The sequence below is a fragment of the Nycticebus coucang genome, chromosome 15, assembly GCF_027406575.1.
Source record: "Nycticebus coucang isolate mNycCou1 chromosome 15, mNycCou1.pri, whole genome shotgun sequence".
NCBI classification, from domain to species: Eukaryota; Metazoa; Chordata; class Mammalia; order Primates; family Lorisidae; genus Nycticebus; species Nycticebus coucang.
In genome coordinates, this window is record NC_069794.1 from 96,724,548 (window position 1) to 96,748,026 (window position 23,479).

At 39.8% G+C, this 23,479-nt stretch overlaps 1 protein-coding gene across 13 annotated transcripts in view; it reads right to left on the minus strand.

The window, feature by feature from the left end:
• The window catches only part of TRIM13 (tripartite motif containing 13), a 69,192-nt gene extending 45,733 nt beyond the window's left edge, over positions 1 to 23,459 (minus strand). For 3 of the 13 annotated variants that reach the window (XM_053564082.1, XM_053564075.1, XM_053564077.1), the window contains exons 1-3: positions 23,331 to 23,400; positions 13,572 to 13,645; positions 2,916 to 3,013 (exon numbers count right to left, since the gene is read on the minus strand). Coding sequence is in view for 2 of the 13 variants with exons in the window: in XM_053564071.1 (XP_053420046.1) it covers positions 13,572 to 13,604 (33 nt within the window). In the remaining 11 variants the exon portion in view is untranslated. Of the gene's footprint in view, positions 1 to 2,915; positions 3,014 to 13,571; positions 13,646 to 22,567; positions 22,740 to 23,330 lie in introns of those variants that run through there. The other 10 variants (XM_053564072.1, XM_053564074.1, XR_008374665.1 and 7 more) reach the window with 9 other exon arrangements.
• Positions 23,460 to 23,479: the final 20 nt, after the last annotated feature.

Here is a 23,479-nt window from a genome sequence, read left to right on the forward strand (position 1 = left end):
TTTCCATCAAATATTGGTTTCTAAGGCATTATTTTTTTGTTTGCTTTGGTTAAAACAAAGTATTTAAAATCAACTTCTCATACCTGTTAGTATGCCTAAGTGAAAACCTTTGTAATAAAGAAATTTTATGTGCGAAAAGCTGTCTAAGCCCTAGTTCTGGGGTATCCGGGCACCACAAACCTCAGGAGCATCACAGCAGTCCAAGGGACCTGGGGAGTGGCTTGACTGGGCCTTATCCCAAGAGGCTCTAAAACAACAGCTAAGATGGAGAAACAGAAGCCAAGGTCTCCACTGTAAGATGGGCCTGGTGTACAATGGGAGAACAATAGTGTTAGGACCTAGAAGTTGACAACAAGATAAAACAAGGCTTCATGAGGCCTGAATCAACTAGAGCAGCGGTTCTCAACCTGTGGGTCGTGACCTCTTTGTAACAATGGAAATACATCCTGCATGTCAGATATTTACATTACAATTTATAACAGTAGCAAAATACAGTTATGAAGTAGCAACAAAAATAATTTTATGGTTGGGGGTCACCACAACATGAGGAACTGTATTAAAGGGTCATGGCATTAGGACGGTTGAGAAGCACTGAACCAGAGCTAAGCTTAGAACTAAGGCAGTAGATGACAAGACACGTCAGAATATCCCTCATCCCTCTTACATTAACAATTTAATTTATACTGGGAAATTCTTGGCCACAGGGTCCAAAGTAATAATAATAGTTGACATGATTGGCCTATTTCTTTTCTCAAATTCTGGACATGTGATGTGACAGCTTTTAATTACAAGCTGTTTTATTGAAGTTTGCCTGAGAAACCACTATTATAGAGACCAGAAATACTCAAAGAAATACTGCCCTTTCTATAGAGTCTACAGTGTAGACCTATGTAGGAATCAGAAGGTGGCCTGGTGAACAAGGAGTCAGGACAGGGAAGTTCAGGGTTAAAGCTGCAGTGGCTTTAGGCGCTGGTAGCTCAGATGTCCCTCCCACTGTTGGAGCACCTGACTCCCCTGCAGCACCTGCCTGCCTTAAGGCCTCATAGCTCAGACATCCCTCCCACTCATGGAGCACCTGCCTTAAGGCCTCATAGCTCAGACATCCCTCCCACTGTTGGAGCATCTGACTCCCTGCAGCACCTGCCTACCTTAGGGCCTCATAGCTCAGACATCTCTCCCACTCATGGAGCACCTGCCTTAAGGCCTCATAGCTCAGACATCCCTCCCACTCATGGAGCACCTGCCTTAAGGTCTCATAGCTCAGACATCCCTCCCACTGATGGAGCATCTGACTCCCCTGCAGCACCTGCCTTAGGGCCTCATAGCTCAGACATCCCTCCCACTCGTGGAGCACCTGCCTTAGGGCCTCATAGCTCAGACATCCCTCCCACTCGTGGAGCACCTGCCTTAGGGCCTCATAGCTCAGACATCCCTCCCCCTGATGGAGCACCTGCCTTAGGGCCTCATAGCTCAGACATCCCTCCCACTGTTGGAGCATCTGACTCTCCTGCAGCACCTGCCTTAGAGCTAGATTTACCAGTGGGACCAGAAATGTCGGCCATCCTGTGGGATTCAGAACCACAGAAAGGGAGAATCAGAGAGACAGTTTCTAAGGCCCAGAGAACATATAGGATTTTGCAGTTTTCTTTTTTAAAATGGAAGACTTTTGTCAAGTATAAAACAATTTTCATAGAACTCCTAAAAACTCTTAAGCCCTTGGAATGGAGGAAATGGTCCTGTCTGTCATAGGCTCAGAAAAAGATGTAGGAACCAGCATTCCTGGTAGAATTAAGGGGTAAGAAGTACTAGTTACTGGGAATAAGCCATCAACGGAAGCAGGGGCAAGACTGTATCCCCTGTTATATAAGGCCTGGTTCATAGTAGGGAGATACGTATATTTGAAAATGAATAAAGAAAATAATAGATAAACCAGAAAGTCAAAGTAGAGGGGGGATGAAGTAAACAGATTTAAGTGAACAGAACCCAAGAGATCAGAACTCGGGGAATCAGATTAAGTCTAAAACGCTCTGGCACCTGTAATCAGAATGAGCCCAGTCACAGCAGTACGTCCTTGTTTCCTGCTGACCTAGGGTAGCATTACATTTTTAGGGTTTTTTCCAGCATTTTATTATGAAAATGTAAAAACATATAGAAAAATTTAAAGGATTTTCTATTTCACCACTAGATTCTACCATTAGCTTTGCTGTGCTTGGCTTATCACACGTCTGTGTGCTTCTCTATGAATCATCCGTCCGTGATATTTTCCTAGATGCATTTAAAAGTAAATTGTGGACATTAGTAGACTTCCCCCTAAATAACTCAGCATATATATCATTAACTAGAGCTAAATTTTTGTTGACTTTTTTCTTTTGAAGTAAAATTTGTTCACAAGGAAATGCACAAATTTAAGTATAAATTTCCAAGTTTTGATATGTGTCTACACCCGCGTATTCCAAACCTCTATCAAGATATCAAGATGTACATTACTATCACTTCAGAAACTTCTGGTAATGTTTTGAGTGGCTTTTTGTTGTTATTATTAAGAGGGTGTAAGAGAAGTTGAACTTCAGTATATTTTAATTAGAGCTTAAATAGCTGGGGCAAACTTACCAGGTGGCACTATATTCAGGGTAAATAGAACTTCATGAGTATCATCTTAAGAAATGATCTCAAGTAATGTGATATAGGAGAATGACTGATTACTTGCTGTTCTCACGCTTCAGACAACCTCAAGTTCAAGAAAAGACAAACATAAAACATACGGCTTCAGCAGACTTCTTTCTTCATTCTCACGTACCCTCCAGTGACAGACACAAGGGATACACAGAAGGAAAAATGCTCACTCTACTACCTAGGCAAATCAAATTCTTCATACCTATATGCTGGTATAAAGAGAATAAAACAATTTACATTACCAGATCTGATCTTCATTTAACTAGCAGTGTCCTGTGCAACATTTCAACTGCAGCTTCTGACTTTAGAACATGGAACTTCAGCCTCATCTGTGCAGTACCTGGGCATTGTGATGTCGTTAAATACAATATTCAAATACCCTTTTAAAACTTTTATTATACTATTTAGAAATGTTCACTCGTACACAAAAATAGAATAATACAGGATTCCCCTATACCCATTACCCAGCCCCGCAAATGATTACCTTAGTAGAATGCATTTAAGATTCACCCATATTGTACGAGTCAATAATCTTTGCTTGCTGAGTACTATTCCACTGTATGGATTACCACAGTCTATCCATTCACACTTTGCTTGTTTCTGAGCAGTTATTAATTAATATTCAGGCCAGGCACAGTGGCTCATGCCTGTAATCCTAGCACTCTGAGAGGCAGGTGGATTGCTTGAGCCCAGGACTTTGAGGTTGCTGTGAGCTATGATGCCACAGTGCTCTACCCAGGGTGACAGGGTGAGACTCTGTCTCAAAACAAAAAAAAAAGAAAATTCATATAACATCACATACATAAATTTTCATTTCACTTGGAGAAATACTTAGGAGTGGCATTGCTGGGTCATATAATGCATACGCTTAACTTTATAAGAAACTGCCGAATTTTTTTTCCAAACTGGCTGTACCAGTCTGCATTTCCACTAGCAATTAATTACAGAGTTTCTGTGACTTTATGTCGGAGGTTTTAGCGAGTGAACCCCGACCTGGTTTGAAAGCCAGCTGGGAAAAATGACACTGAAAATAACCCAAGTTTAAAACAAAGTCTGAAAGTGCCTGGAGAAGGCGCACATTAATTCAGGGCAAGTAGTAAGACTGGGAAAATGTAGCCCCTCTCTGGCCTCTTCAGAAGGCTTTTATTGATTTTCAACAAAGGTGCATTATGGAAAAGTCAGGGTTGAAAGAATCCAAATTCCCGGGAAGACTGGATGTATTTAAATAGAGGGGGTGGAGAAGCAGGGGAAATAAACCAGGTTTCCTAATCTAATCACATATTCTGTTGACTCTCAAAGGCACAGGCCTGGTCCAGCCCAGGCACCTCTGGGTTCTTTTCATCTTCCCCAGATCTGAAGAATACCCAGGGATTATTCATCTAGGAATGTTCCGCTGGAGACCCCAGGATTGAGGGGCGAAATGAACCTAATTCCCACAATCCTACATTGAATTGAGAAATGAACCTATCTAATTCCCACAATTCTACAACACAGCCTGTATTTTGTATTCAGTTCTTTGTATTTGCCATTCTAATAGGTGCATAGTGATATCTCACTGTTGTTTTAATTTACATATCCCTAATGACTAAGGATGTTGAACATCTTTCCATAATTTATTTGCCACCTACATATCTTCTTTGGAAAAGAATATTTTTGATATTTTGCCCATTTTTTAAATCAAGTTATTTGTTTTGTTATTGTTAAGGTTTAAAAGTTCTCTCTGTATTCTGAAAACAAGTTCTTTATTAGAGATGTAATTTGCAAATATTTTCTTATCTATTCCATTCTCTTTTCATTCTCTTCACAGATATTTTTCGTAAAGCATATGTTTTTAATTTTCATAAAACTCAATTTCTCAGTTTTTTCTTTGATGAATTATGCTTTGGGGGTGATAATTTAAACCTCATCACCAAACCCAAGATCTCCCACGCTTTCTCCTGAAGGCTTTATAGTTTTACATTTTACATTTAAATCTATGAGCCATTTTTAGATAATTTCTGTATTAAGATATGAGCTATATATTGAGGATCCTTTTTTGCATATGGTTGAATAATTATTTCTAGCACCATTTGTTGCAAAAACTGTCCCTTCTCTGTGGAACTACCCTTGTATCTTTGTCAAAAATCAATCGATTTTATTTGGGTAGGTTTATTTGGGGCTATTTTGTTCAGTTGACATTTGTGCCTATCCTTTCAATAATACCAGACTGTCTTGAATACTACAGCTTTTAACATTGAGTATAGTATATGTCCTTTAATTTAGTTCTTTTTATTGTTGTCTTATTCAAAAAATTTTTGGTTCTTCTAGTTTCATTGCCTTTTCCCTAACAACTTTTGAAAAATATGCCTTCTGAGATTTTCCTTGAGATTGTGCTGATTGTGGGAGAAGGACATCTCAACAAATTTGAGTCTTCCAATCTATGAATACATTGTTTCTCCACATTTATTTATATCTTGTTTTATTTCATCACTATTTTTTAGTTTTTAGCATACAGAACCTGCACATATACTTTAGATCTGGGGTATCCATTTATTTTTTCTTTTCTGATGCACATTGGAAGAGTAAGAGTTGTCTTGGACCACACAGTGAACACACAGACATTCACACAGCTGATAAGCAAAGACCACCACAGAAAAAAAGTTATCCACAAAATCAGCATAGATCCCAGAGTCCACAGGTTGGACACCTCTGCCTTAAGATTATACCTAATTTTTTCTACCCTTAGTGGTATTATTTTAAATGGTGCTTCCTTTTAAATTTCAAATTCCTATTTTTCATTGCTGGCATATAGGAATATACACACATGATTAACTCTTGTAAGTTAACCTTGTATCCTCTGATATTGCTAAACCCATTTATTAAATCACAAAGTTTTATTATAAATTCTTTGGGAATTTCTGCATAGACAATCATGCTGTCTGCAAATACAGTTTTATTTCTTCCTTCCCACTAGTAGGAATGGCGAGAAAGTACATCTTTGCCTTGTTCTTGATTTTTAGGGAAAAACATTCAGTCTTTCACCATTAAGTATGATGTTAGCCGTAGGGTTTTTATAGAAGTTGTTTATTAGATTAAGGAAATTATTTCTATTTTTAGTTTCAAAAGTTTTTTGTGGAGTTTGTTGTTGTTGTTGCATTGTTTGTTGATTGATTATGAATGGATGATGAATTGTGCCTAATGCTTTTTCTGTACCTATTGAGAAGAACATTCTTTTTTCCTTTCATCTATTCTGTTGATGAATTATATCAATTTTCACATGTTGATCACCTTTGAATTACCGGAATAAACCTCATTCGGTCTCGATATATTGTCCTTTCAAAAAATTGACAAACTTTATATTTTAGAGCAGTTTTAGACTTAACAACAAAATTGAGCAGAAAATACAGAGGGTTTCCATACATTCCTGTCCTCACATATACACAACCTCCCAACATCAGCATCACGCACCACCTTGGTACACTTGTTACAACTGATGGCCTTACACTGACACCCAAAGTCCATAGTTTACATTAAGTTCACTCTTGGTGTGATATTTACTATGGGTTTTGACAAATGTGTAATGATATGTATTTATCATTACAGTCTCATACAGAATAGTTTCACTGCCATAAAAATCCCCTCTATCTCACCTATTCATATCTCCCTTCCCCTGTAACTCCTGATAACTACTGATCTTTTATTGTCTCCATAGTTGTGTCTTTTCCAGAATGTCATAAATTGGAATCACACAATAAATTTACTCAAATGAATGACTTTTCAATTCATTTGGGTAAATACCAAGGAGCACTTTGCTGGATTGTACAGGAAAAGGATATTCAGTATTACAAGAAATTGCTTAACTGTCTTCCAAAGTGGGCTCTTCTGGAATTTTCTGTACAGTAAGCATTCCTGATTCTCCACGTTCTTACCAACATTTCGTATTGTCAGTGCTTAGATTCTTACCATTCTAATGGGTAGGCAGCAATATCTCATTGTTTAATTTGTAATTTTCTAATGAAGTATTATGCTTAATATGTTTCTATCCATATCCTCCATCCCATCTGTGTGTCTTCTTTGGTGAGGTGTCCAGGCCTTTTGCCCAGTTTTTAACTGGACTGTTTGCTTCTTACTGTTGAGGTTTTAAGAGTTCGTAGTGTATTCTGAGTAACAGTCCTTACTCAGATGTTTCTCTTGCACATATTTTCTCTTAATCTGTGGCTCTTCTTAGTCTCCTCACATTGTCTTTTGCAGAGAAGTATTTTATTTTTGCTGAATTTCAGCTTATCAATTCTTTCATGAATTCTGCCTTTGGTATTATATCTAAAAACTTATCCCTATAGCCATGATCGTCTAGGTCAGAGGTTCTCAACCTTCCTAATGGCGTGACCCTGTAATACAGTTCCTCATGCTATGGTGACCCCCAACCATAAAATTAATTTTTGTTGCTACTTCATGTGTGCAAAAATATGTGTTTTATTCAAAAATGTGTTTTCCAATGGTCTTAGGCGACCCCTGTGAAAGGGTCATTGGACCCCCAAAGGGGTCGCGACCTACAGGTGAAGAACCGCTGATGTAGGTTTTCTTCTTTGTTATCTTATAGGAGTTTGAAGGTTTGGGTTTTGCATTTAAGTCTGTGATCATTTTGAGTTAATCTTTATAAAGGGCACAAAGTCCATGTCTACATTCACTTTTTGCATGTGGCTGTCCAATTGTTCCAGCATTTTCTTTTTTACTTTTTTAAAACTTTATTCAAATTAATATGAGGCTACAATGTTTAGGTTACATTGTTCTCACACCCAGGGGGCATGTTATACAACCTCACAGTGTGCACATTAGGTGAGATCCCACCTCACACCCTCCCTTCTCCTGCCAATCATCCTCCCCCCTCCTCCCTCTCACTTCCCTCTAACCCCCACCTGGACTATAATAGTGTTTTATTATTCTTAGGAACATGTAATTGTTTTATATATTGATTTCATATTAGTATGGAGTACACTGGATATTTATTTTTCCATTCTTGCAATACTTAAGAAGAATGTATTTCAACTCTATCCAGGTAAATGGAAAAGATGTAAAGTCTCCATCTTTTAGTGGCTGAACAATATTCCATGGTGTACATATAACACAGTTTGTTTGATCCATCACAACTTGGCAATTATGAATTGAGCTGCAATAAACATTCTAGTGCAAATGTCTTTGTGGTAAAATGATTTTTTTTTTCTGGGTAGATACCTAGTAATAGGATTGCAGGGTCAAATGGAAGGTCTGATATCTTCCAGATCTTTGAGGCTTCTCCATACTTCTCCCCAAAAAGGCTGTCTGAGTTTACATCCCAGCACCAGTGTAGAAGTGTTCCCTTCTCTCCACATCCACACCAGCACCTAGTGTTTTTGGACTTTTTGATGTGGGCTAATCTTGTTGGGGTTAGGTGATATATTAGAGTGGTTTTGATTTGCATGTCTCCGATGATTAAAGATGATGAACATTTTTTCATGTATTTCTTGGCCATTCGTCTGTCATCCTGGGAGAAGTTTCTGTTCAAATCTCTTGCCCACTTATAGAGGGGATTATTTGCACTTTTCTTATTGTTTAATTTGAGTTCTCTGTAGATTCTAGTTATCAGGCCTTTTATCAGATTTATAACATGCAAAAATATTCTCCCATTCTGAGGGCTGTCTGTTTGCTCTGTTTGTGGTACTCTTAGCCATTTAAAAGCTTTTAAGCTTCATCAAGTCCCAGTTATTTATTTTTGGTGTTGCTGCAATTGCCGGGGGAGGAGGGGAATAGTCTTCCTCATAAAGTTTTTTCCCAGGCCAATATCTTCAAGCGTTTTCCCGACACTCTCTTCTAGAATTTTTAGTTTCGTGTCTTAAATTGAAATCTTTTGTCCAGTGAGAATCAATTTTTGTCAATGATGAGAGGTACAGGTCCAGTTTCAGTCTTCTGCACGTGGATAACCAGTTCTCTCAGCACCATTTGTTAAATAAGGATTTGAGGGTTCTCCATACTTCCTTCCAAAAGGTTGTATTAGCTTGCAGTCCCACTAGCAGTGTAAAAGTGTTCCTTTCTCTCCACATCCACACCAGCATCTGCAGTTTTCAGATTTTGTGATATAGGCCATTCTCGCTCGGGTTAGGTGATATCTCAAGGTGGTTTTAATTTGCATTTCTCTAAGACCTTGCTTAGTTTGAGCCATACAATATCCTATATAACACCATAATAATGGGGGACTTCAATATCCCTCTCTCAGAGCTGGACAGAATGGAAGAAAATAATTGCAGGTTATACCTCTGATAAAGGTCTAATAACCAAAATCCACAGAGAACTCAAACGTATTAGCAAGAAAAGAACACGTGATCCCATCTCAGGGTGGGCAAGGGACTTGAAGAGAAACTTCTCTAAAGAAGACACATGATCTACAAACACATGAAAAAAAGCTCATCGTCCTTAATCATCAGAGAAATGCAAATCAAAACTACTTTGAGATATCACCTAACCCCAGAAGAGTAGCCCACATAACAAAATCCCAAAACCAGAGATGTTGGCGTAGATGTGGAGAAAAGGGCACACTTCTACGCTGCTGGTGGGAATGCACACTAATACGTTCCTTCTGCAAGGATGTTTGGAGAATACTTAGAGACCTAAAAATAGACCTGCCATTTGATCCTATAATTCCTTTGCTAGGTTTATACCCAGAAAACCAAAAATCACAATATAACAAAGACATCTGTACCAGAATGTTTATTGCAGCCCAATTCATAATTGCTAAGTCATGGAAGAAGCCCCAGTGCCCATCGACCCATGAATGGACTAGCAAATTGTGGTACATGTATACCATGAAATATTAGCAGCCTTAAAGAAAGATGGAGACTTTACCTCTTTCATGTTTACATGGATGGAGCTGGAACATATTCTTCTTAGCAAAGTATCTCAGGAATGGAAGAAAAAGTGTGCAATGTACTCAGCCCTATTCTGAAGTTAAATTATAGCTTTCACATGAAGGCTATAACCCAACTACAGCACAAGACTATGAGGAAAGGGCCAAGGAAGGGGAAGGGAGGGGGGAGATTAGGGGGGAGGGAGGGTAATGGGTGGGGCCACACCTACGGTGCATCTTAGAATGGGTACAGGCAAAACTTACTAAAGGCAGAATACAAATGTCTACTTACAATAACTAAGAAAATGCCATGAAGGCTACGTTGAACAGTTTAATGAGGATATTTCAGATTGTATATGAAACCAGCACATTGTACCCCTTGACTGCACTAATGTACACAGCTCTGATTTAACAATAAAAAAAATTAAACATATGTATGTATCATAACGAGACATTTTTAAAACAATATTGTTAACCAATAACATATAATAAAATCTCTGCACTCATTCATTTCAACTAATTTTATAGTATTGACTTTGTGCCTATTAATCTAATTGTCCTGAGAAGTCTCCCATAAAACTTTTTTACCTTTTGTACTAGTTTCTGATAGTTATCAAAGAACATGATCTCCAAGATAACTGTTGAACACTTAACAAATGAATGTATGCCTCTTTATTTTAGAGTAAGGGCATTCTATTGATTTCATAGAAATTGTCTATGTAGACACATTATCTATGAATTACATTTCAGGAAAGTAAAGAGGACATTACAAAATATTAGTTACATAAAAGGAAACACTAGTTCTGACAAGGATAAGAACCAGTGGATTAAAGCATTCCTAGTGAAGTAAAGACCAGAAACAGGATGAAGAATCCAGAGAACTGAGCAGAGATTCCATGGAAGAGATTAGGACTGATTAAGAGCTGGAGGCTCACTTGAAGGTTTAGGGAGAGAATGTGTTAACTATAAAATTAACAGTCAATACAAAAACTCCCAGCAGTCTTTAGAACCATAAGCCATGCACGCAGGTATTTTCAAAATCTTGGTATTTCTGACTCCCTCATTTACAACGATTAAACCAAGAATGGTTATTCTTTGTAGTCAAATAAAATCTTGTTAGTCTGGGTTATAAAGTCGTGTGTAAATTTTAGGAAGGATGCCGAGACAATCAAAGAGAGGAAGAACAGTCCTCTCAACAACTGGTGCACAGACAAGCGGGTATCTATCTGCACAAGAACGAAGTTAAACCCCTCCATACCACATACAAAAATTAACTCAAAATGTATCAGACTCTAACGTAAGAACTGAAGAATATCTCTTACAGATAAACATAGAAGGCCAGGTGTGGTGTCTTACACCTGTAATCCTAGCACTTTGGGAGGCCACAGCAGGAGGATCCCTTGAGGTAAGCAGTTTGAGATCAGTCTACGCAAAGTGAGGCCCTATCCATACAAAAAACAGAAAAATTAGTCAGACAGGGAGGTTTGTGCCTGTAGTCCCAGCTACTCAGGAGGATGAGGCAGGAGATCACTTGAGCCCAGAAGCTGGAGGTTACAGTGAGCAATGCACACTACCCAGAAAACACAGTCAGACCCTATCTCAAAAACAAACAAACAAACCACAGAAGTAAATTTCCTTGATCTTGGATTAGACAATAGTTTCTTAGATATAATACTGTATTAGTCAAGGTTCTCTAGAGAAACAGAACCAATAAAATATATACAAATATGTAAGAGAATTGTTGTATTAGGAGTTCCCTCACTCAATCATGGAGGCTGAGAAGTCTCAGGATATGTTGTCTGCAAGCTGGGGAATCAAGAAAGCTGGTGGCGTAATTCAGTTTGAGTTTGAAGATTTGAGTCCCAAGAATCAGGAATACTAACATTTGAGGGCTGGAGAAGATGGGCATGTCCAGAAGAAGAGAAAGAATTTACTCTTCCTCCCCACTTTTGATCTCTTTGGGCCCACTCACACTCGGTCCACTAACTCGAATACTATAGACACCTCCAGAAATAATGTTTCACACATACTCCTCAACCCCATCAAGTTCATACATAGAACACAAACGCACAGGTGACAAAAGAAACAATAGATAAATAAGACTTTGTCAAAATGAATTTTGTGCTTCAAAGAGCTACCATTAAGAGTTAAAAGACAACCCACAGAAGGGAAAAGAAATCTTTGGAAAATACATATCTGATAAGGGGCTTATATCCAAACATGTATCAAGAACTGTTACAACTTGAGGAGGAGGAGGAGAACAAAACCCCAAATTTTAAAATGGGCAAAGGCTCTGAATAGATATCATCCAAAGAAGACAACAAAATAGCTGATGACCACGTGAGAAGATGCTCAGCCTTACTGGTCAATATGGAAATGCAAATCAAACTCACAATGGCCAAGATGGCTAAAATAAAAAGACAGATGATAACAAGCATTGGCAAGGATGTTGAAAAACTGGAACCCTCGTGCATGGCTGGTGGGATCGCTAATGGCCACTTTGGAAAACAGTTTGGCAGTTCTTCAAACATTTAAATCTGAAGTTACCATATGATCCACCAATTTCACTCCTAGACATACAACCAAGTGAATTTAAAACACATATTCACCCAAAACCTATACGTGAATGTTCATAGCCACTTTCTTCATAATTGCTAAATAGCAGAAATAACCCGAATGTTTGTCAACTAATACACAGAAAAAATCTGGCATATACATACAGTGAAGTGTTATTGGACCACAAAAAGGGAAGAAGCTACTGATACACGCTCAACATGGACAAACCTTGAAAACACTGTGCTTAGTGAAGCAGCCAGATATTGAACAAGACCACGTATTGTGCGATCTCGTTTATATGAAACACAGGCAAAACCACACAGTCAGAAAGTAAATCAGTGGTTTCCAGAGAGCGGGGTAGGGCGGAATGGACAGGAACTGCTAATGGGCCTGAGGTTTCTTTTTGGCAATTACTGTATAACTTGAAATATAATAAAAGCCATTAAATCATACCCTTCTTTTACCTTTAAAAAAATATTTTTATAGATTTAGGGGGTACAAGTACACTTTTGTTACATGGATTGATATGACTCATTCAATACTTTAAAAGATTGAATTCTATGGTGTATGAAATATATTTCAATAAAGCTATTATTATTTTTTGTTTTTAGAGACAGAGTCTCACTTTATCACCCTCGGTAGAGCCCTGTGGCATCACAGCTCACAGCAACCTCCAACTCCTGGGCTCAGGCAATTCTCTTGCCTCAGCCTCCATAGTAGCTGAGACCATAGGCACCAGCCACAACGCCTGGCTATTTTTTTCTTGCAACTTGGCCAGGGCCGTGTTCAAACCCGCCACCCTCGGTATATGGGGCTGGCGTCCTACCTACTGAGCCACAGGCACTGCCCAAAGCTATTAATTTTAAGAAATTCTGTATATAGGATTCCTTTATACAACAACCTGCCCCACTGTTTTGTTTTGTTTTGAGACAGGATCACACTCTATCTCCCAATAGACTGGCCTGGCCCAATCACAGCCTTGAACTCCTGCATTCAAGCAGGCCTCTTGCCTCAGCCCCCCCAAGTATCTAGGACTAAAAGCACATGCCACCACACCCAGGTAATTTTATATCTATATCTATATCCATATGTGGATATAGATATAGATAAAGTAGGGACAGGGTCTTGCTATATTGCCCAGGCTGGTCTCAAATTCCCGGCCCCAAGCAGTCCTCCCAGGTCAGCCTCCCAAAGTCTGGGATTTCTAGTGCATATAATATAGAATTCTTTTTCTAAGAATTCAGTTTACATCCTACTTTCTGGGTTTTAGATGAAATGAGGCATAATTATAATATCACTCATTTTTACAAATATTTACTAAGTACTTACAATATAATAGGCATCAATGAATTAAGAGCATACACAATGAAATTATTCTTTTTCTCCGAAAAAAATACAAGTATCTTCCTAACTTCTCTCCTCATTTCCAAAACGTCTCATCTTTTTTTTTTTTTTTTTTTTTTTAAGACAGGGTTTTGGGCAGTACCTGTGGATCAAAGGAGTCGGGCACTGGCCTCATATACCGGAGATGGCAGGTTCAAACCCGGACCCAGCCAAAAACTGCAAAAAAAAAAAAAAGACAGGGTTTTGCTCTGTTGTCAGGACTAGAATGTAGTGGTATCATTAGAGCTCACTGTAGCCTCTAACTCCTTGGCTCAAGGGACCCACCTGTCTCAGCCTCCCAAGCAGATGAGGAACACATCACTGTATCTGGCTAATTTTTAAATTTATTATACAGACTGGGTCTTGCTATTGCCCATGCTGGTCTTAAACTCCCGGCCTCAAGCAAACCTCCTGCCTTAGCCTCCCAAAGTGGTCAGATTACAGGTGATAACATTTGTCATTCCCACACCCAGCACACGTCTCTTTTAATGGACTGTATTAAATATGTGATATGGATTTATATCTGCATTAGGAGACATGATAGCTACAAACAGAAAGTTTACCTCCTTAACAAGAGATATAAAATAATTCTTAAAGCATTTGGTTAACAGTTTAGAACATCTAAGCATAAGAAAAAACTATTTTTAATTATACTCAATTCTGGGAGGGGGTAGTTTTTTGTCTTCTTTGTTTTTGTTTTGTTTTAATAGTGTCACTATGTTGCCCAGGTTAGAGTGCTGTGGCATCAACCTAGCTCACAGCAACCTCAAACTCCTGGGTTCTGGGTTCAAGTGATCCTTCTGCCTCAGGCTTCCAAGTAGCTAAGACTATAGGCACAGGTCATGATGCCCAGCTAATTTTTCTATGTTTAGCAGAAATGAGGTCTTGCTCTTTCTCAGGCTGGTCTCAAACTTCTAAGTTCAAGCGATCCTTCTGCCTCAGCCTTCCAGAGTGCTGGGATTACAGGTGTGAGCCGCCACACTTGGCTTTATCCAATGCTTTGCAAGTCTGTTTTCCTACATTAAAATTCTCTTGGCCATAACATAACCCTGGAGCAGCTCCTTCTCACTGTTGGTACCTCCAAGTTATTTTATGGGATTTTGGAGGTTCTTTTTAGGAGACAGGATTTCACTACGTTGCCCAGCTGGGAGTGCAGTGCCTATTCACAGGCACAATCATTGCTAGTTTTTCTATTTATTATGGAAACAGAGTCTCACTATTGCTCAGGCTGATCTGGAACTCCTGGGCTCAAGTGATCCTCCATCCTCAGCCTTCTGAGAAGCTGAGAAGTGCAGCACCACACCTGGCTCTCACAGGTGTTTGTTTGAGTAGTTTTCAAATAATCCAGAGTTTTATAGACTTTCACCAACAATTTTAAGTAGTCTCATGTTCCCTGTAACTCAGGTTATGGGGTCTGCAGGCCTAGTGGTTGTTCCCAGTCCTGCATAATCCAACTCAGCATCACATTCACAACCACAGACAGACTTGTTTTACAAATGCAAGTATGACAGTTCATTCTCAAAAGAAAAATCAAGTTTTTGACAGCCCCTGTATTTGAGATATTCATGTGCAGGACCATTATTGAGAAAATAGTTTTGGAGGGATGTGTCCATAGGTGGAACCTTTAGAAAAATTTCACATTTCTACATTCACAAAAATAAAATTACAGAGACTAAAAGACACTGTATAGATCTTAAATTAGTAATATTGGATACACTTTAACAATCCATATGTCCTTCCTTGCTACTGGGAATATTTTTAGGATCTTTCTCACAACTTCAACAGGATGTTTATAATTTTGTTTTGTTGCAGATAGTTTATACACTAAGAAGTATTTTTCTCAGGTCTGGCCCTTTCTGTAAATGTTGAGTGCTTTTTGATTTTTATGACCAAGGTGACTTATCGCTTCCTTGCCCTGTTGCAGTCCAAAGATACAAAACTACTTGAAGTGCTTTGAGAAGCTTTTACTTGAACTATTTGGCACAGCCAAGTGTTTTCCAAACTTCTTCCCTGAATACCGCATCATGTAGCTTCACCTTTGCCACGAAAATTTTGCACAAAATACTTCTCACAGCGCTTTCTGCAAAGTCCCTGCCTACTGAGAAGGAGTTTAGATCCAGGAACTAACTTAACCTCATCTTCCTTTACTTCTTCTGATAATGCAAAAACTACTTTGGTGCTGTTAGTTTTGCCTCCTTTTTATCTCCTTAGCATCCCTTTTTCCTAATTATTGCAACAGTGGGACTTACTACCTAAATTGGTAAGGAAAAGGCATTTAGAAGTACACTAAGCTAGCTGCATTTTGGGTAAGGGAACTTGAGGTTGACAGGGATCACACAACTCCCCCGGTTTATGACGGCCTGCTTTATTATCTTCATTGAAGGGAAACAGAATAAGGCACAGGTGGCTGGGCATGGTGGCTTCTGCCTGTAATACCAGCACTTAGGAGGACGAGGCCGATGGACTGCCTTGAGCTCACAGATTGGAGACCAGCCTGAGCCAGAACAAGACTCTGTCTCTAAAAATAGCCGGGCGTTGTGGCGGGCGCTTGTAGTCCCAGCTACTTGGGAGGCTGAGGCAAGAGAATCACTTGAGTCCAAGAGTTGGAGGTTGCTGTGAGCTGTGACGATACAGCTCTCTACCCAGGGTGACAAAGTGAGACTGTCTCAAAAAAAAAAAAAAAAAAAAAAAAATCAATGAAAATAAGGCACAGTTCTTCTAGATTGAAAGCTTTCGGTAAAATACATTTTTTATTCCCCAGGACTTTTGTATAGAACACTCACTATTGGTTTCTTTTTCTTCTTTTTTAATATTTAAAAAATTGTTCTGCTTTATCTTCTACTGTTCTTATTTTTCTGTACCTTTTTCAAATTCCTTTACTTTGCCCATCTTTTCTTTTCTTCCTAGTGCTATCTTTGTATTTTCCAAGTCTCCAATCTGCCTTAGCTGTCTTAGTAATTAAAAGTATTTTAATTAGCCTTTTCTGGCCAGGCACGGTAGCTCACGCCTATAAACCCAGCACTCTGGGAGGCCCAGGCCAGTGGACAGCCTGAGCAAGAGCCAAACCCTGTCTCTAAAATAATAGCCAGGCATTGTGGTGGGAGCCTGTAGCCCCAGCTACATGGGAGGCTGAGGCAAGAGAGAATCGCTTGAGCCCACGAGTTTGAAGTTGCTGTGAGCGATCACGTGACAGCACTCTACTACGGGTGACAAAGAGAGACTCTGTCTCAGAAACAAATAAAAATATAGCTTTAATATGAAAGTTATAATCCAATTATAGCCCAAGAATATGGGGAAAGGAGAAAGGAAGGGGAGGGAAGGGGAGAGGATGGGCGGAGGGAGGGTGATCGGTGGGATTACACCTGCAGTGCATCTTACAAGGGTACATGTGAAACTTACTAAATGTAGAATATAAATGTCTTAACACAATAACTAAGAGAATGCCATGAAGGCTATGTTAACCAGTTTGATGAAAATATTTCAAATTGTGTATAAAACCATCACATTGTACCCCATGACTGCATTAATGTACACAGCTATGATTTAATAAAAAAAAAAAAAGAAACAAATAAAAATAAATAGCCTTTTCTTCAAATAGAGACACTCCTTAAGGACACTCGTAGGCTGGATGCGAGTGGCTCACACCTGTAATTCCAGGAATTTGAGAGGCCAAGGTAGGATTGCTTGAGCCCAGCAGTTTGAGACCAGCCTGGCCAACATAACAAGACCATGTCTCTAAAAAAAGAAACTTCCCCAGGTATGACAACATGCACCTGTAGTCTCAGCTACTCCAGAGGTTAAGGCAGAAGGATTGCTTGACCCTGGGAGATGTGGACACACCACTGTACACCAGGCTGGGCAACAGAGCAAGACCCTGTCTCATTTAAAAAAATAAATAAATAAACATTCCTTCAAAATGTTCATAGGTGATGCTAAATGGCTACTGGAAATCTGTTGCAAGACAAGGTTCTCATGTTATTTTTCTTATTTATTTTTGTTTGTCGAACATAGGTAACAGATATCCATGTTAAATGAGTATAATTAATGCCAGGTAAATTTAAGTGTTAATTTATGAGGTAAGAGGATAGAAGAAAACAAATTAACATTAGGAATTTATTCTTAAATGTAACATCGTAGGGATGCAGTTAATAGAGTGGTTAAGAACACAGACCCCAGAGCCAGAAAGTCTGGGTTTGAATTCAGCTATCCCTCATTGTCTGCAGCTTTGAGTCCCTTTCCCTCACCTCCCCCTCACCTCACTTTACCTCACCTTAGAATTAGGTTACATTGATTGCATTTGTTAAAGTCCCTCTTATAATGGTGTCCCACCCCCAAGAGGTGCGCCATACATTGTGACCCATTTCCCTCTCCCCTCCCTCATTCCCCTACCCTACCCCTTGCATTAACTCATCTACTGCCTTCATATTAGAATTGAGTACATTGGATTTTTGCTTCTCCATTCTTGTGATGCTTTACCTTATAAGAATAACGTGTTCCACTTCATCTAGGTTAATACAAAAGATGTGAAGTCTCCATCTTTTTAATGGCTAAATAGTATTCCATGGTATACATATACCACACCTTGTTAATTCACTCCTGGGTTAGTAAGCATTTACTTTGTTTCCACATTTTGATGATTGTAAATTGAGCAGCGATAAACAATCTAGTGCAAATGTCCTTGTAATAAAAGGATTTTTTTCTCTTCTGGGTAGATGCCTAGTAATGGGATTGCAGGATCAAATGGGAGGTCTAATTTGAGTTCTTTGAGGATTCTCCATACTTCCTTCCAAAAAAGTTGTATTAGTTTGCAGTCCCACCGGCAGTATAAGTGTTCCCTTCTCTCCACATCCACACCAGCATCTGCAGCTTTGAGACTTTGTGATGTGGGCCATTCTTGCTGGGGTTAGGTAATATCTCAGGGTAGTTTTGATTTGCATTTTGCTGATGATTAGGGACAATAAGCATTTTTTCATATGTTAGCCATTCATCTGTCTCTTCTTTAGAGAAGGTTCTATTCATGTCTCTTTGCACAGTGATATATAGGATTGTTGGTTCTTTTTTTTGTTGATTAATTTGAGTTCTCTGTAGATCCTAGTTATCAAGCTTTTGTCCCATTCTTAATATGCAAATACCCTTTCCCATTGGGCAGGTTTGCTTTGGTTGTTGTCTCCTTAGCTGTAAAGAAGCTTTTCTGTTTAATTAATTCCCATTTGTTTATTTTCATTATTGTTACAATTGGCATGGAAGTCTTCTTCACAAAAATCTTTCCCCATGCCAATATCTTCAAGTGTTTTCTCCACACTTTCTTCAAGGATTTTTATTGTTTCATGCCTTAAATTTAAATCTTTTATCCATCTTGAATCAATTTTTGTAAATGGTAAGAGGTGTGGGTCCAGTTTTAATCTTTTACTTGTGGTTATCCAGTTTCCCCAACACCATTTATTGAATAGGGATTCTTTTCCCCAGTGTATGTTCTTGATTGCCTTGTCAAATTATCAGGTAGCTGTTAGATGTCAGTTTCATCTCCTTGTTGTCTATTCGTTTTCAAATGTCAACGTCCCTATTTTTGTGCCAATACCATGCTGTTTTGATCACTATAGCCTTGTATTATAGCCAAAAGTCTGGTAGGGTGATACCCCCAGATTTGTTTTTATTACTAAGAGTTGCCTTGGCTATACGGGTTTTTTTCTGGTTCCATACAAAATCAAAGACTATTTTTTCCAAATCTTGAAAGTATGATGATGATATTTTAATGGGAATTGCATTGAATGCGTAGATTAATCTGGGAAGTATAGACATTTTAAAAATGTTGATTCTTCCCAGCCATGACTATGGTATGTTCTTCCATTTGTTAATATCTCCTGCTATTTCTTTTCTTAGGGGTTAGTAATTTTCTTTGTAGAGGTGCTTCACTTCTTTTGTGAGGCGTATTCCTAAGTATTTCATTTTTTTTTTTTTAAGCTACTGTGAAGGGAACTATGTCCTTGATTAGCTTCTCATCTTGGCTGTTACTGGCATATTCAAAGGCTACCGATTCATGGACACTGATTTTATATCTTGAGACATTACTGTATTTTTTGATCACTTCCAGGAGTCTTGTGGTTGAGGCTTTGGGATTCTCTAAGATCATATTGTCCACAAAAAGGGATAGTTTGACTTCTTCTGCCCCCATTTGGATGCCCTTTATTTCCTTCTCTTGCCTGATTGTGTTGGCTAGAACTTCCAGCAGTATGGTGAATAGCAGTTGTGATAGAGGACAACCTTGTCTGGTAAGTTCTAAGTGGAAAAGCTTTCGGTTTTACTTCATTAAGTATGATATTAGCTGTGGGTTTGTCACAGATGGCTTCAATCGGTTTAAGAAATGTGCCATGTATGCCTGTATTTTTAAGTGTTCTAATTAGAAAAGAATTAGAATTTTATTGAATGCTATTTCTGCATCTTTTGAGATCATGTGGTCTTTGATTTTGCTTCTGTTGATATGGTAACTACATTTATGGATTTGCTTATGTTAAACCAGCCTATCCCTGGGAAACCTTGATCATGATGAATGATTTTTTAATATGTAGCTGTAATCTATTGGCTAGAACTTTATTGTAAATTTTTGCATCTATATTCATTAATGAAATTGGTCTGAGTACACATCTTACATTTCTTTTGCCTCAGCTTCCTCATTTGTGAAGTGGAGGATAGTTTTTCCCTTATATGGTTGTTAAAAGGATCAAATTAGTTTATTAAAAAACAGAACGGGCCAAGCAGGGTAGCTCACACTTGTATTCCTAGCACTCTGGGAGGCTAAGGTGAGAAGATTACTCAGGCTCAGGAGTGCAAGACCAGCCTGAGCAACAGTGAGAGCTCATCTCTACTAAAAATACAAAAATTATCCAGGTATGGTGGTAGGCACCTGTAGTCCCAGCACCTGGGGAGGCTGAAGCAGGAAGATCACTTAAGCCCAGGAGTTTGAGGTTACTATGAGCTAGGCTGAAGCCATGACACTTAAGCCCAAGTGAAAGTGAGACTGAGTCTCAAAAAAACAAACAAAAAAAAAAAACCCTCTTAGAACAGTACCTAGAAATAGTAAGCACTATAGAAATGTCAGTTACTATCACTCGAAATTATAACAAATAGATCAAGGCTCCAGAAATAATTCAACTTTTAGAAATATGGATTTCTTGTTAAGGTTTCTGACTTTTATAAAATCGCAAATATGGTTTGGATTAGTCATCCGCCAAAAAGGTTTGGCTTAATAATTGATTACTGAAATTTTAAGAAGAAACTATTTTGTACCACTCAGTATAAAGTGGGAAATTCACTAAGAAGAGATGTCTGCCTGGCATAAAACCATTAAAGGAATCCGAAGTTTAATGTTAAACTCAGCTCTGAAACACAAGCTTTATGTTATTGTCCTATCAGTTCTCAAGTTCCTAGCATGTCATGGAAGCAGACAGACTTGGTTTTTTCAAGTAGTCATTCTTTGTTATTGCTTTTACCTTAGATAAACCACCTCAAGAAACTTTTTGAAGGCATTATTTGTGATTGTTATTTAAATTGATAGCTGTGGAAGATGTCAAAATATCTTTAATATTTATTGTGCTTTTCCAAAAGAAAGGATAATTGCTTTGAAAGTAATAATGAGTGTATGAAAGAATCCCAGATATCAGAAAGAAAAAATCTTTCTTTTTCTTACTTATGGATGGCATTCACCTGCCAAAACAGGAAAGTCTGTTTCAGGGACTAATGAGTTTTGCTTGTTTCATTCTGCTAAGCACACTCAGGTTGCTACAATGGGGGCCAAATATGTTAGGCAGTGCCCCAGCAAATTACTTTTCCAGTCAGGAAAGACCATGTCCCTTCTGCCTCTCTAACAGTAATGGTCAATTCACAGCCATCTAAGAGTATGGCTTTTCATTGAAGATTTGACTGTCTTTAATGGACAAAATGTTCGTTATACATTTAATACATGTACTTCTTTTCATAATATTTCTGAACAAATATTTTACCTTATAACAACTAATTTTTTTTTCAGATGGAGTCTCACTCTGTCACACTCAGTAGAGTGAGGTGGCGTCATAGCTCACAGCAACCTCAGACTCCTCTGGCAAGCAATTCTCTTGCCTCAGCCACCAGAGTAGCTGGGACTACAGCCACCCGCCACAATGCCGGGTGTTTTAGAGATGGGGTCTGGCTCTTGCCCAGGCTAGTCTCGCTGATCGTGAGCTCAGGCGATCCACCAGCCTGGGCCTTCCAGAGTGCTGGATAACAACTAATTTTATTTCAGGGTCTATACATGAGTTACGGCAGCTTATATCTAATATGGAGATGGATGAAACATACAAAAATAAAGTGCAAATCAACATTCTGAACTGAGAGCATGTTTAAGAGAATTACAGAATTAATTACAAGAGTTAGAACTTGAATTTGAGAGGCAGCATGATTTGCTTGAGCAAATACAGACTTGGGAGTCAGATTAGTGAGCTTTGAATCCTACCTTGTTTATTTCCTAACTCATTTGAAGCTGCACAAGCTATTTAATCTATCTAAGCCTATTTCTTCACCTGTGAAATGGAGACTATATCGACCTGGAAACCTTGCAAGAATTCAATTAGATATATACGTGAAAGGCAGAAAAAAATTCTCTCCAGCAATCCACTCCCCCTCCCAGAACACTAAATTCCCAGAAAAATGGTTTTCAGTAAAAGAAGCATTCCATGTGTGAAATGACTACCAAGAAAATACTTTATAGGAAGTAGGGATCAGTTTAATAATCACCTTGGTTATTAATTCTCTGGTAACTAAATCTCAAAGTACCCAAAAGGGATATTTTCCTTCCTATTGCAATGAAACCACCATTTGTAGTCAGCAAAGAGACTCAGGAACCAGAAAAATGTCCCTTATTCTATGGAGAGGAATCAAGGTCATTAGAAAGTCACATATGGGAACCCATCACTTAACCCGCGGGCATTTATGTCTGCTTTCCCAGGACTTGAGTCCCGGGAGCAACACTCAGGATGAAAACTGATCTGGGAACCGAGGTTTGGGTCAGGTTACTTCTGGAGGTCGTCCCAGACCATCTCCGCACGCCAAGCAGTATCTGTCACTTACATCTGAAAACATAACATCTTCCACGGAAGGATGACGTACATGGGAAGGGAGATGATGGACAACGGTCTCCTGAGTGGCCTCCTACGTGGCGGCAGGTGAAGGGGCGGGAGGCACCCTCCGGGACCCCAGCGTCCTCCTGCAGCCCGCAGAGTTCCCGTCACACTCCTCAGAATTCTCGGTGCACCGGAGAGTGTGAGCCCGGAAGAGGCAGGCCAAGAATCGCCCGCCCCGCCCCGCCCCCGGGGTCCCCGCCCTGGTGGCCTCCGTGCGCCACGCCACGCCCCTCCCTAGGGGTCCTCGCCCCGCCCCTCCCCAGGGAGCCCCGCCCCGGTGGCCTCCGTACGCCACGTCAGGCGCCTCCCTAGGGGTCCCCGCCCGGGTGGCCTCCGTACGCTCCGGACGGCGCAGCGCCGCGCACTAGGTAACGCGCATCTCCACATCGCCAAGGCAGCAGGGCCCACGTGAGCCCCAGGGGACAGCCCCAGCACGGTCGCCAGCAGGCATCACATCTACTTAGGATGGGAGGAAATTCTCCAGAGACCAGCCACAGGAGGAAGATGCGGGCTCTCCGTGGAAGCAAAGCTCGCACAGCTCGAGAGGGCCAAGGGAAACCTCGGGAGTCATTTTTATTAGCTGCCCTCCACATAAACTGATCTACTAATGTCAATTTGTCCCCGAAAACAACGTCGGAGCGAGGCGGGAGGAGTGTTTAAAACACAGCATTTGAGAACCCCGTAGGGTGCGCGGAGACAGTCGTACTCACCTGTCAGCGTTGGGGGAGAGCGCGAGGTAGCGCGAGGCAAACGACCCGGCGCCCAGGCTCACGTCGCCCCCGTTCGCCCTTCCGGTCAAGCCATTAGCCCCACCCATCTCCCTGGCCCCGCCCCCGCCGCTCGCCCCGGCCTGTCCTCG